Source organism: Nannobrachium achirus (assembly GCF_963921795.1).
Source record: "Nannobrachium achirus genome assembly, chromosome: 3".
In the NCBI taxonomy this organism is placed as follows: Eukaryota; Metazoa; Chordata; class Actinopteri; order Myctophiformes; family Myctophidae; genus Nannobrachium; species Nannobrachium achirus.
Window position 1 is genome coordinate 41,265,585 of NC_137812.1, and position 15,191 is coordinate 41,280,775.

At 42.6% G+C, this 15,191-nt stretch overlaps 1 protein-coding gene across 1 annotated transcript in view; it reads right to left on the minus strand.

The window, feature by feature from the left end:
- The window catches only part of suclg1 (succinate-CoA ligase GDP/ADP-forming subunit alph), a 35,158-nt gene that overhangs the window by 6,305 nt on the left and 13,662 nt on the right, over nt 1–15,191 (minus strand). Inside the window, exon 8 of the mRNA XM_080721506.1 lies at nt 4,291–4,479. Coding sequence (XP_080577632.1) covers nt 4,291–4,479 — 189 coding nt within the window. The remainder of the gene's footprint in view (nt 1–4,290; nt 4,480–15,191) is intronic.

Genomic DNA, 15,191 nt, shown 5'->3' on the forward strand with positions numbered 1-15,191 from the left:
CCTTTTCACTCAACTGGAGCTCAGTTAGTCTGTTCTTGAGAGACTACTATGTCAGTGGTTCTCAAACCTTTACATGTGAAGGACCCCCAAAATGATATGTATTTGGCCACGGACCCCCATCTCAAAATATTTAGTTCCAGGGACCACCCAGAAGCAAAATCTGAGTTACAAACGTTCGCTTTAAAAATACAAATATTCAAAGATTTGCACACATTTTCACGACTTTTTCAAAAATAGCAGATCTACAAGCTCGCAGCGCGGCACTCGGTGCCGCGCTGTGAGCTTGTATATCTGCTATTCTTCAATAGTTAAAGCATTCAATAATCCTAGGCCTAAATGGGTTATGAATTAAACTTGGGTGAAACACGTGTGAATCTATATCTGGTGCAGTTGTGCCGGCGCTGGTAATGAAAGTATAAGATGATGAATGGCTGTAATACGCGCTTTCACTTTTTATACATCTTGTTAAAAGTGCTTCCCCCGTAATAAATTGAAATAAAAGAGGCAGTGGTGCCAACTCAGCCACTGTCAACAGACGTTTATTAATTTCTCCCGCCTCAACATTGCCTTTTTATTGCATATTAAAAGTTCAAGTCCCATCTTGCCTCTTCATAGCAAATACCAAACATTTTTGCCATGTAAGAAGGACCACCAATGTTAGAGTTTTGAACGTCATCTACAAATATTATTACCAGTTAAGACTCTAATCGGGAGATAAGCAACCGTCACGTCGCATGCACAGACTTTAGAAGGCAATCGTAGCCAATCAGGAGGGAATATGGGAAATGGGACAGATCCATGTTGATGACATGACTTTAGAGATACTGTGTACTGCTTTACGTGATTTTAGGGCAAGATTTGTAGGAGCAGTGTCCAAAAATGTGTTTTGCAAAGATCAGCTTGATGGTGGCGCTAGAAGAAGGCCATATGAGAAATCGGGGGGGAGGTTGTGATTTGCCATCCAAGGAGGGTGTGTGCAAAGTTTGGCATCGATAGGGCCAACGTGGTAGGGATAAGAGTAGGGGAAAAAGTGTGACGTGACAGACAGACGGACAGACATCCTTTTCATAGTAACATATTATTATAAATACTCAACACTAGGTGAAAATCACCAGCCAAGAACAAAAAGTATAATATTTAAGCCTGACCTCGATTAGTCGCAAAGTTGACTAATCGATCAAGAGAGTCTGATTCGACTGCCAATCTCTTAATCGAATAATAATCAGTCATGATTCTCACTCAGAGATTGGCCTAATTTGTTGTATTAATTAAATAGTTTGCCAACATAGGATATATATCATTTATTGGGAGAAACCAAGCAAGTTATGTTAAATCAGACATTAAGCACCCCTATAGCCCAAATGGAATGATCATAACATAACTGGACCAACGGGAATATCTCAGGAAACTTGGGTCGTGGCAGTCAAATATGCATGGTGATAATGTAACATTAAAAGTGTGGATGGATATTAGGGCTGACAGTTTCCCTCTATAATCCCATTCAAATGTCATTCATTTAGCATATTTAGCATATAGAGCATCGCAGCAGAAGTGGATTCCTGGGGTCACTTAATATTCCCCATTCATTTTTGCCATAGACTTTTACAAAAATATTTATAACAATTATGTTAAGCCTCGAACCAAGCCATCCAGGATGGAGGTGAAAGCCGGGGAGCCACTGGGCCAAAATGAGAGAGGACCTGTGATGTCATGACATACTCCAAATTTTTGTTTGTCCTATTAATTTGGTCAATAAGGTACACAGAATGAGAGGCCTGCTCTGCCGGAAATCCTGCGAAAAAAAGTTTCCCATTGACTTCACTATACTGGAAAAAAACACACCAAAAAAAGTAGCATTTGAGGGGTCAAACTAAGGGTTCTTCATGATTCGGAATCCATTGCAAGCATTTGTTTTGCATGAAAAACATTCCTTGGGCTAGATTTCAGCCTCTCAAACCTGTGAAAAGTTATTTTGGTCCGTTTTCTAGCCCAAGGAATCTTTTTCATGCAAAACAAATGCTTGCAATGGATTCAGAATCATCAAGAATCCCTAGTTTGACCCCTCACATGCTACTTAAAGCATATTTATTTTGGTGTGTTTCTTTCCTTTATATTGAAGTCGATGGAGTGAATATACAAATGGCCATAACTTTTTTTCGCAGGATTTCCGGCAGAGCAGGCCTCTCATTCTGTGGACCTTGATGACCAAATTAATAGAAAAAACTAAAATTAAAAGTATGTCATGACATCACAGGTAACATCCTATTCTTTGAGCTTTTGGGCCTGTGGCTCCCCGGCTAACCATATAACCCTTTTTTCTATGAAAAGAACATTTTGAAAATCGCTAAACAAAGGGTAGTTAGTATCAAATAATGTAATATTAAAATATGTTTTCACATAGGATCAAAGGTTATATGATCATGATTCACCTCCATCCTGGATGGCTTGGTTTGAGGCTTAACATAATTGTTATAAATATTTTTGTAAAAGTCTATGGCGAAAATGAATGTGTGTAAAGTACATTTACTTTGAGTACAGGTTTGAGATATTTGTATTTTACTTGCGTTTTTCCAATTTCCAATACTTTTACTTCTACTCCACTACATCTCGGATACAAATATTGTACTTTTAATCCACTACATTTATTTGAAAACTTTAGTCACTAGTTACTTTATACATTTTGATTATGATTACAAAAAGCCTAATACAGATTTTAGCCATTTGAGAATAGACGATTCTCTATTTTCAAATGGCCGATGCGACGCATTATAAGCATGTAGATTCTACAAGCTCACAATGTGTTGCATCAGCCATTTAAAAATAGACGATCTACAAGCTGACAATGTGTCGCGATACACATATCCTTTCCACATACCAGTAAGACTCCCTAATCGGGAGATAAGCGACCGTAGGTGGCTTATCTCCACAAATAGGGCAAAAATGTGTTTTTCCAAAATCTTCCTGATCCATGTTGATGACATGAGTGTAGACATGCTGTGTAGTGATATTCGTGATTTTAGGGCAAAAACTGTAGGAGCAGTGTCCAAAAATGTGTTTTAAAAATCGGCCTGAAGGTGGCGCTAGAATAGGGCCATGTGAGAAATGAGGGGTGGGGTCTCCGCGTTGCTTTGGCGGACGAATAGGTACCGGCCCCGGCTCTCCCGGACGCTCCTAGCCCGAGTTACGGCATTTTATGTGCGCTGCAGTGGCAGGGGGTCCTCCACTGGGGGCGCCACCACTTTTGCATCCGTTCTGGAGCACCAGGAGTCGGTGGTCCCCGGGAATTCCCCGCGAGCAGCCCCGTTGGGGTGGTCATTTGGTCATTTTTGCACATTTGGTCATTTTTACATCTGGGGGTCCCCCAGGGACCCGGGGGTCCCTGGGGCTCCGGGGGTCCTTGGAGGTTGTAGTTTGGCAGGCAAGGAGTGTGTGTGTAAAATCTGGCATGGATCGGGTCAACGGGTGCGGAGATATAAGCAGGGAAAAAGTGTGACGTGTGACGTGTGAGCACATTTGGTAATTTTTTACCTCCGGGGGTCCTTGGAGGTTGTAGTTTGGCAGTCAAGGAGTGTGTGTGCAAAATTTGGCATGGATGGGGGCAACGGTTGTGGAGATATGAGCAGGGCAAAAGTGTGACGGACTCACTGACTCACTCACTCACTCACAGACAGCCGGTGGAGGTTTTGGTAGTAAATGCGACCTACGGTCGCAATCACTCCAGAAAATGTGCCAGAGAGGTGATCTCCACGTCGCTAGTTTCTTCAGTTTCTTGTGTTTGTTCCGTCATGTTTACAACGTGAGAACCTGCTGCTGCTAGTGTACTGACTACTGAGTGTTGCTGTGCTCTGCAGCAGTCTGCAGCGCTCCAACAGTAGGATGGCACGTGTATATCACGTGGCAGCCCGGCAATGCCTGTGTGCTCGGGCAAGAAGCAGCCAAGATTCACATCATTAGATTCGTCATTTACGAGGGTGTAAATATACATGAAATTAATAAATTACAATTACTACATTCGAATGGAAATTTAAGTATTCGAATGTTAATTTCTTTAATATTCGAATTATAGTTGAAAAACGAAATTCGATCTGACAGCTCTAATGGATATTGTCACTAAACTTGAAAATGTACGTAAAAAGAATGGGTAACACAAAAAAAAAATAGTCATGACAGGTCAGATTTTTTCATCTTCTCTCTGTATGCTGTGAGTGGAGAGATGTTAGCTTTTGCATATGATGCCATCACAACCCCACACACACAAGCGTCCTGTAGCATTTGCAAGAAAGGCCTCACCTTGAACATGGTGCTGCCCAGCTGGGCAGGTGACATGCTGACAACAACCCCGGCTGACTGCAGGGCGGCGATCTTCTCTTTGGCTCCACCTTTGCCTCCAGCAATGATGGCACCGGCATGACCCATCCTACGACCTGGAGGAGCCGTCAGGCCCGCGATGAAAGACACAACAGGCTTGGCCTTAGCTCCCTGGACAGACAGACAGAGAAACAGGGAGAGATATGGTGAGGCCTTAGCTCTCTGGACAGACAGACAGAGACACAGGGAGAGATTTGATGAGGCCTTAGCTCCCTGGACAGACAGACAGACAGACACATGGAGAGATATGGTGAGGCCTTAGCTCCCTGGACAGACAGAGACACACGTAGAGATATGGTGAGGCCTTAGCACCCTGGACAGACAGAGACACACGTAGAGATATGGTGAGGCCTTAGCACCCTGGACAGACAGACAGACACAGGGAGAGATATGGTGAGGCCTTAGCACCCTGGACAGACAGACAGACACAGGGAGAGATATGGTGAGGCCTTAGCACCCTGGACAGACAGACAGACAGACAGACTGACATAGAGCGATATGGTGAGGATCCTAGACCAGGGGTTCCCAAACTTCTTTGGCCCCTATAAATATTTTTTTCATCTGAGGCACCCCTACATTGTATTCATAGTTTCACTCCCGGCACCTTATATTTATGCCATATTTTAATATTACCTTTAGCATAACATGTCATTAGGTCGAACACCCTTTGGATCGACCACCAAAACCTAACCTTAACCCTAACCTCAGTAAAACTATGCCTAAACCTAACCCTAAACCTAAACCTAACCTCAGTAACCGTGGCGCGGGTGATTATCTAACCTGCCGATGCTCGCGGGTGATTATCTAACTTGCCGACGCTGTTCAACCCAACGGGAGTTCGACCTATGGGGCAGTCCCCCACAGAGAGAAATGGTGAGGCCTTAGCTCCCTAGACAGACATTATGGTGAGATTTGTGAGAGGAGGAAGAGGATAGTGGCTCTGGAGGTACTGTAGAGCGGCCACTTGGGAACCGGAAGGCTCCCAGTTCGATCCCGGGCTACCCCAGAGTTAAGTGTCCTTGAGCAAGACACTGAAACCCTAAATGCTCCCAAAGAGCAGGTTGGTGCCATGCATGGTTTTCTCCGCCATCGGTGTATGAATGTGTGTGTGACTGGGTTAACACCCAAGGAGCCAAACTCGTTCAGTAACGAGTTAAGGCCACTAGGTGTCATCCTGCCAAAAGGAGTTGTCTCGTCCCTGAACGAGACAACGAAGGGTTAACTGTACGTGCAGCTGCCTGCCCTCTGAACGACCCGAGTCCATACGTCACCCCGTAGCAGAGAGAGAGAGAGAGAGGGAGAGAGAAAAAAAGGCACAAGCTGGTTGCATTGTTTTCCATTCTACTCTGAAACATAAAAAGGGCTTTATCTCTGAATGAGGTGAAAAGAACGCCAGGGAAGCAGAGATCTGATTGTTTTCACGGCGACACTATAACGCGATGGTCGGCTCCCGTTTGGATTTTAGTTTCGCAAGCGTTTGTAAACAAAGGGATTATCTTCCTCAATCGTCAGTGGACACCCACGTGCACACGCACGAAGCTTCCGAGTCTCTTCAAAATAAAGCGTGAGTGAACGGCGGCAGCAGCAACAGCTAGAAATGTTATAAACCTGAGCAGCCCATGTGTTAATGTAATGCACAACCATTGTAAAGCACCTTGGATGAAGGTGCTACATAAATGCACAATTTACCAAAAGTAAGACTGCCGGAGAGAGAAGCGTTGACCAGTGGGAGTGAAAGAGGCAGAGCAGTTAAAGAATGAATTAATGGAAGAGGAGGAAGCAGATTACAAAGGGATAAAAACAGAAAATGTCTTTGTTGTTTATTCATTCGAAGCAGGCAACAAAGCTCCCATTCTGTCCTTCCATTACTGGATTGATTGATTGATTGAAGAATTTACTGGACTGGTCAGTTCTGTCTCAATCAACATTATTAAACAATGGGTCAATCAGGCAATTGAATGGTGTGTGTGTGTGCGTGTGCGTGCGTGTGTGTGTGTGTGTGTGCGCGTGCGTGTAAGGGGCACAGGCAGTTGCCATTTCACATGATCTCATTTCTGAGAAGGTAATTAGTCATGTTGGCAGTGATTAGCTCAGCCCCTGTCAGTGTTGCTCTCTCAATGATAGATAGCTACATTCAGCAGTTGAGATCATTTCCAAGGTGGCGAAAGCTAATATCTCATCTTCAGCAACATCATAATCTGAAGTGTGCAAGCCACAACGTGTAAGAGAGACAGAGTGAGTGTGCGTGACTACATGTGAGTAATAGCTAATATTTCGTCATAAAGCCTGATTTATATTTCATTACAACAATGTGTTGGATTGTTAGCTTGAAAATCTGTTATTTTAAACCATTTAGGCCTAGAATTATTGAATGCTTTAGCTATTGAAAAATAGCAGATATACAAGCTCACAGCGCGGCACTCGGTGCCGCGCTGCGAGCTTGTAGATCTGCTATTTTTGAAAAAGTTGTGCAAATCTTTGAACATATGTATTTTTAAAGCGAACGTTTGTATCTCAAATTTTGCTTCTGGGGGGTCCGTGGAACTAAATATTTTGAGATGGGGGTCCGTGGCCAAATACATATCATTTTGGGGGTCCTTCACATGAAAAAGTTTGAGAACCACTGACATCGTAGTCTCTCAATAACAGACTAACTGAGCTCCAGTTAAGTAAAAATGACCTTTTCTTTGACGATGGCTAGCCAGATTGCTGACATAGAAACATACGTTTTTCCAAAAACCTTAAGGATTCAAAAGACACTTATAGAATCAGGTCAAAATTCAAATGTTCATGATTTTTCAAAAATAGCAGATCTACAAGCTTGCAGCACAGCACTCGGTGCCGCGCTGTGAGCTTGTATATCGCTTGTATATCGCTTGTATAAGCGACCGACAGTCATGCGACATTGTATAAATTACACTTTAGAATAACCATAAAAACCGTAAAGAATGGCAGGACACACCATGTACAGTAAGGGTCAGGGTCAGGTCAGGTTCATCTCCTGATTAAGCTGTATATTATGACTCCATTTACACACTTTCAGAGTTAAATTAACAATCCAGTTTGTACCGTGTAGAAATCCCTAGACCTATATTTCCTTTGGCATTATCATCAAGTCTTCCACATTTTGAATAATTGAAATACCCGTTGTGAATCAAGTCTTAAATCAACCTAAACAGAAAAGAGCTTAATTACTCCATTAATCCACACCTCCCTGGGTACTAAGTACTCACAGCACATAAAAGGAGGTGAATCATATTAGCATTTACTTTTCCTGTCTTTTGTCTTCGAATGTTAGCTGTAGAGATATATGACTTTAATTATGAGCTGTAGAGATAGATTACTTTAATTATGAGACCGTAGAGGGTGGTTCCCCCTATTTTTCGGTGTACTCTCTGAGACATAAGTGAGGAATGCCTGAGCTCTACAAACTATTAACAAGTACGCTCCAAGGTGAGGTATATATCTTTTCAAGATTAAGCTGGTAAACTGAAACAATTGCAAGTTCCTGTTCTCCGGACAGGTAGATATTCATGGAGCTGGTATGTACGTACCAGCACCACGCACAGCACACCATCATGTACCTATTCTAAACACATACCTTTCCCGTGCCTTACAAGGACTTAAAGTTGAGCTGAAATTGCTTTTTTGGGTATTTTATTTTGAAGTATCAGTCTGAAACGCAAGCCAGTGTATTTCTGAACCAATCAGAAGGGACCAGCCCTTCAGGCGATGGGATGGTAACATATCTGCCTAATGTTATCGTTTGTAGCTACCATTAGCCTGCAGCCGCAGGCAGAGGGAGACGGCCAGTCTTGTTTGTTACCAAGTTGCGTATTATTCTAACCTATAATGTTTTAAGATATATTTTAATGAGCTGATTAAGTTTACAATGAATAAGGCGGCGTTCACATGATGCTGCTCTCATGAAAATTCTGCTAAATGAAATGTCAGATAATGTTCAGACGAGAACAGCCACATTACAAGCCTGATAATCTATGAAATGATCAGCCAATTTTATTACCGGACCTCATGTAAAAATGTTCTTCACGCAGTATTTGGCACATACAGTATGACACCATGATGTACCAAATACTGCACAAAGCAAAGTGTAATACCAGTAAGACTCCCTAATCGGGAGATAAGCAACCGTCAGGTCGCAGCGTGATTTTAGGTCCAAAATGTGTTCAAAAAATCGGCCTGATGGTGGCGCTAAATGGGACAGATCCATGTTGATGAGATGAGTGTAGACATACTGTGTAGCAATTTGCGTGATTTTAGGGCAAAAACTGTAGGAGCAGTGTTCAAAAATGTGTTTTAAAAAATCTGCCTGAAGGTGGCGCTATATGGGACAGATCCATGTTGGGACATACCGTGTACCGATTTGCGTGAAATTAGGGCACAAATTGTCGGAGCTGTGTCCGTAAAGGTGTTTTGCAAGAACCGGCCTCATGGTGGCGCTAGAAGAGGGGCATGTGAGAAAAGAGGAGATCCATGTTGATGAGATGTGTGTAAGTAGACATCTCTTTGTCTGTGGCAGAGCAACGCGGTGAGCAGCAAATTTGGGGGCGTCATTTCGTATTTTTTTTTGCTTTTTGGCGGGGGTTCCTGGGGGTCCCTGGAGCTGCGGGAGTCCCTGGAAGGGTGGAGGTTGTGGATTGGCAGACAAGGATTGTGTGTGGAAAATGTCACATGGATAGGGGCAACGATGTCATTTCGTTGTTTTTTAGCTTTTTGGCGGGGGTCCCTGGAGCTGCGGGGGTCCCTGGAATTGTGGAGGTTGTGGATTGGCAGACAAGGAGTGTGTGTGTGTGTGGAAAATTTCACATGGATAGGGGCACCGATGGCGGGGGTATGAGTAGGGCAAAAGTGTGACGTGACATGACAGACAGACTGACGGACAGACAGGCGGTGGAGGTTTTGATAGTAACTGCGACCTGACGCAATGCCAAACAAAAATAATATCCAACTTCAAATGTCAAAGAAAGGCTGATTGTCTCCAGAGAGGATAGGAATAGGGCTGTCACGATTAATACATAATCGTCTATTCGCGATTATTTTTCATATTCGCGAATATTTTTCATATTCGCGATTATCGTCAATTATCTAATTTAATTAAAAAAGTAGTGAGTTTTGACAATAAAACCATTCTTAAACAAGTTAAACCTCACGTCAACACTTGCATTCTTGAATGCGCCTCCCCCTTGTTGCCACGGGAACCCGTGAACGCTCAATGCTGGTCCTCCTCAGTCACAGTCAGTCAACACAACAGCAGCACGGCACGGCACGCAGTTTGTTTTTTCCAGACGGTCGGAACAGACACATGTACCATACACATCCCGGGACTATATATTCCTTTTGATACGATACAGAAAAAGGCGTTCACTTTCGTTTCAACACAGAGGACTGGAGTCAGTGCCTTTACTGCAGCTTAGCTTAGCATAGCTCTGGTCCATAGCGTTAGTGGAGTTCTCCCTCCACTCTCCCTCCACTAACGCTATGGACCAGAGCTAAGCTTAGCACTGCTGCTCTGCTGTGGAGAGGATGATGATGGGTGCGTTCGGAAACCCGCACCGAGTGTGTGCTCGGTGTAGTGAGTGCAGTGGGCGTGACGTTGGAGAGTGCGTTCAGTGTGGCTTATTTACGAACGACCAGTTTTAACAGGGAGCTGTGTGCTTTTTCACTCTGAACTCTGAAGGCAAACTTTCAAAAGCAGCAGTTGCTAAGTATGCTAACGTAACATTGACATTGAAAGGAGATGTAATTCATAGCATTGGCATACCTGCTGTTAGTTTACACGTTAATGTGTGTGAAACTATCAAGGCCAAACGACCAATTAAGCTGCAAATGCTGCATTTTGCGGTAATTTCCTCCATTCTTCACAGCTGAGAAGCGTTCGAGACATGGCTATGAAAACCAACCAATCAGAACACCGAACCACCGCACCACACTGCCTAACCCCATCTTCTGAGTAGGGTTGGTGAGTGCGTGCACTCAACACACCAGTGCGCCGCGCACTGGATTTCCGAACGACAACGCACCAAGTGCACCGAATAAACGAACGACAACATGGCACACCAGTGCGTTGAGTGCGCATTTCCGAACGCGCCCGATGATTACACACAGACGGCTAACTAACTATAGACTAGCCCTTACCCGTTCAAAGATATGAGCTCCGAAATGATGTGCAGTGTGTGGATTATGGGATGTGCACTGTGCACACAGTATATGAGGGATGGAAAGTAACTTTAACTGGTGCTTGCATGCTAATATGTAGGAGCATCAATGTAAGAAATACCCTTTCCATTTAACGGCTACAGAGATACTGTGTACCGATCTGCATGATTTTGGACAACATATGTAACAGGGCCAGAACCCCCCCCCCCCCCCCCCATGTGTGTGTGTGTGTGTGTGTGTGTGTGTGTGTGTGTGGGTTTGTGTGTGATTGTGCATGGCCTGAACAACAGCGCCCCTCCCTTAACATGTGTGGTGACAAAAGGTACTGTAGGCTAAATAGATATAGATACACCATAAAAATGCAATTATACAGCATACGATTTGTGAAAGTGACAAACAGGCTTCACAGTTATGTCAGGTGTGTTCATATGCTGATGGTGATGCGATTTCAGATCAATTGCTCCAGCCACTGATGAGAAACGCGGTTTCAGACAGACAGACACTCAGACAGACAGACATTCGGAAAATTATATGTTAGATGTTGGATCGTGGTCGTGATAAACATTAGGCCTATTAGGCTACTGTCGCTATTTTCAGCTGTAGGCTATTTTTGCAGTTGTCTGCTATTTTCACAACGCAGCGCGACGCGTTGTGAGCTTGTAGATCAGCTATTTTCACAACCCACCGCGACGCGTTGTGAGCTTGTAGATCGGCTATTTTCACAACGCAACGCGTTGTGAGCTTGTAGATCGGCTATTTTCACAACGCACCGCAAGCTTGTAGATCGGCTATTTTCACAACGCACCGCGACGCGTTGTGAGCCTACAGATCGGCTATTTATTTTCAAATAGCTACGGTATAAAATAGGGCTAAAGTTAGCAAGTAAATGTACTTAATAGTTACTTTACACCACCGAACTGATGTTTAAAAAGCAATTAAATTGCTCATTAAGGTACAGTATGAGTATGAGCTCAAAGCCTATTATCATAGTGGCATAAAATGAAGGGGGGAAAAAAGACGATATATTCGTCAATCGGCGATTATTTGTATGACAATTAATCGTCTGGAGAAAATCCTAATCGTGACAGCCCTAGATAGGAAGACCTTTTATGTAGGTGACTTACAAGGCCATGTTACATTGGCAAGTTTCCCAGACATAGTTGCAGAAACTGAACCTTGAAATGTGTTCTACACCATAAAACCTGTCAGTGGAACTTGTTGAGAAGTATAACAAGTTTTATTGCATTAACAAGTTTTATTGCATTTAAGCGCATTTTCTTGTCCACAGATAAACAACCCATCAGTTAGTATCCAGGAACTAAACTTAGTTCCTGGAAACTAAACTTAAGGGATCAATACTTTTTGTCATAAAAAAAAAAGGACCATACCGGCATCACTACACGTCATTGTCTATTCATAAGGTCAGCCAAATAGAGATCATATGTAGCAATCTTTACATAAAGGAAAGACCACAAGCTCAAGCCTTTGAGCAGGGTTTTAAGTTTTAACCCATTAAAACATTGTCATTTTAGACTTTTCACTATTCAAAAATAGAAGATATACAAGCTCTAACATTTAACTAACATTTTTAGAAAAACCTCGAAAGTGTGAGAACTACTGCCTATGATTGGGAAAACATGTTCCTAACTAATGGAGAAATGGTCTACGGTAGAATGGGATCAGTAGCATTTCGGGTTTCCGATCCGGTCGGGAGTGGAAACAACCTACGTCATGTTGTAGTCATCAGACGGACTACACATTGGCCAGAACTACCAAACAGGACAGTTTTAACCCAAAATAATTCTCCGCCGCCGCTTTTAGGGCATACCCAATAAAACTCTTGATGCAGCGTAGTTTTGCTTATTTGGGAAAAGTTTGTTTGGTATATGCATCTTTTAGTCCAAGTCTCACACTGGACTCGACTTGCAAGACGACACTTCTCGAGCATTCAAATCGGGATTGGGGAAAAAAAAAGGGGGACCAAAACAAAGCAATGCCGCTTCTTCTGCCCGTTTCCGGTTAAGGCCACACCTAGAGTGGATCACGTACAGCCTGTTTAAAACAAATATCAGGCTTTCCACCGAGGTGGAAAGCCTGGTGATGCAACGTTAGGTCTATGGTAATGTGGCTGAAGTTATGAATAGACCATGACATAGTGATGCGATTGTGGGCATATGGGGGGCAAAGTAGTGGTATTAGGACTTCCAATGTTTGTAATATGACATGACAACTCATTGATCATGACATTAGCACTCACATTTCTGTGCACAAAACTGCACATTCTATAATTATATAATCTGTTCAGCAGGGAGGGAAGTGTCAAGTTAATGTGCTCCATATCTCAAACACTCCATGAATTGAAAAAATACTTTTGAGCTGAAAATACCCATCTATAAAAGGTAGACCTAAGAAAATAATAAATAACATTACAAAACAGATGGAAGCTGCATGCAGCAATGACGGGGCACTCACAGCTTTGTCCACATCAGGATGCACAACCACGGTCTTGTATGTACATTGAGTGACTTTGAGCTGGATCTAATTATTCTTCAAGAAGGGGTTCGTTAAATTGCAACCTGTTTAAAGATGCACAAAAACTCCATAATACATTCAAAACTTTTTTCACGACGTGATGTGGCGTGCAACTTTTTCTGATGTTTAGACTCACAACAATGCAATTTATCAGTGCTATAAATAATTCCAGCATCAGCATGGACATACTGACATACATATTGCCACAACTTCAAATCTTCTGATGTTCAATCATACTGGTAGTCAATGAACTACATTGAAAACAACATTAAGAGGCAAATTCACAAAGCGATTGTGTGGCTCTTGCAAAGCCAAACCGACACAAACTGTAATTCTCAAAGCAAAAAGGTTGAAATCTGTCGACTTAGCTGGGGTCTTCGACTGACTACTCGAATCATCGGTTTGAGGGGGCAGCTCTAATGAAAATACAATAATATGTCAGAGATACTCAATAAACAATTTTCTTACCCTGCCTGACAATCAATCTATAAATTCTACGGTAAAATAGAATAAAATCAAAGTCACCGTACCTAGGGGCCATACCCAGAACAGGCATTCATTGCACGCATATACATACTGTAGAAACATTCTCAAACACAGCCCCAGAATGAACTACTACTACCCGTCTTACTTACCTCATGCAAATACCATAAAAATAAACGTAATTGAGTTTGAACGATTGTAAAACACTGTCTTGAGGAATTAGGCAAGGTTCTATGATGTGCGTATTTTGTGGTGGTCGGATCCATTTAAAAAGGCGTAACTAAACTATTGTGTGTGCGATGCACTACACAAAATTTACTTTAAGTGGAAGATCAATGTGATTCACGCCCATGCTCCCATGGTCTTTTTCATGCATGTCAGTGTCTCATGTGAATGGTCTCTAGTTGTTGGGGGGGGGGGGGGGGGGGGGGGTTGGTTGTACTTTGAGAGAAGAGTTATTCTTTTGAGACACCATGGAGATTTGCATGCATTAGAGCAACCAGGAGCAAATCAAATCCATTTCTCAGCTCCAGAGCACCTTCGACAGACACACACACTCACACAAAAATTAACAGGGAGGGAAACTCATCTCCAAGTAGAAAAATCCCACATATACAGGCCTATTCAAGTGAGGAAGCACCACTTGAAAGTTCTTTGCGTCTTAACTATATAATCCACCCACAGTTCTCCAAAGACAACTTTCTTTCACACCTTCCTTCACTCCAAATGTGAGGATCACAGTGTGAATAACAGAAAGTGGAAATTCAATGATGACCGCTACTCACCAGTTAAGAGTGGGGTGGCTCAGAGTAGATAACAGAGTACAGCAACTTGCAATGGGCCTGGTGTACAAGATACACTACACCACTATGATACCCAAGTACCTGTCAAAATACTTTATAAACGTTAAGGATGTCCATAATTACAACACCAGAGGCAGTGCCACAGATCACTTTCAACCCAGAGTCAAAACCAACAAAGGGTCAACTCGTTCTTCTGCTATACCACCAAAATGTGGAAAGCCTTACCTAAGGCCATAAAGGAGTGGGGATCCCTAGCATCCTTTAAAATTGCCCTGAAAAACCACTTACAGGCAGCAGCCGTTCGCAACTGGTAAAAAAAAAAAAAACTAGCCCAGCCCTACCCCCCCCTGCCCCTTCTTTGTATATACTTACTGTTTGTTTAGACTTACTGTTTTCTTTTTTTTGTTCTTTCATTTTATTTTATTTACATATCTACTGCATAGTACTGTGTTCTATTCGTCTGTCATTCAATGTTATATGAGATACTTCGTCTTTTCTAGGATCTCCTTTTAGTAGACCTTGTACCAGTGAACTGTACCGTCATGAAACTGTACCTTTTCCTATGCAAACTTCTAATAGTCTTCAAAACAGTCAATGAGTTAAATATCTTTTAACATATTTTTAATTTCCATTTCTGCTTAATAGCAACCTAAATATATTGTAAGTTGACCAATTTGATTTACAGTATGACTGCATACTACTGCAAAGCTGAAACGAAGTGGAGAGAACATTGTCTAGAGCAGGGGTCCTCAAATACAAATCTTGAAGGTCCACAAATATTTTTTTGAAACCGGTCTGGGTCCGGGGAAAAAAATTAAATAATAAACA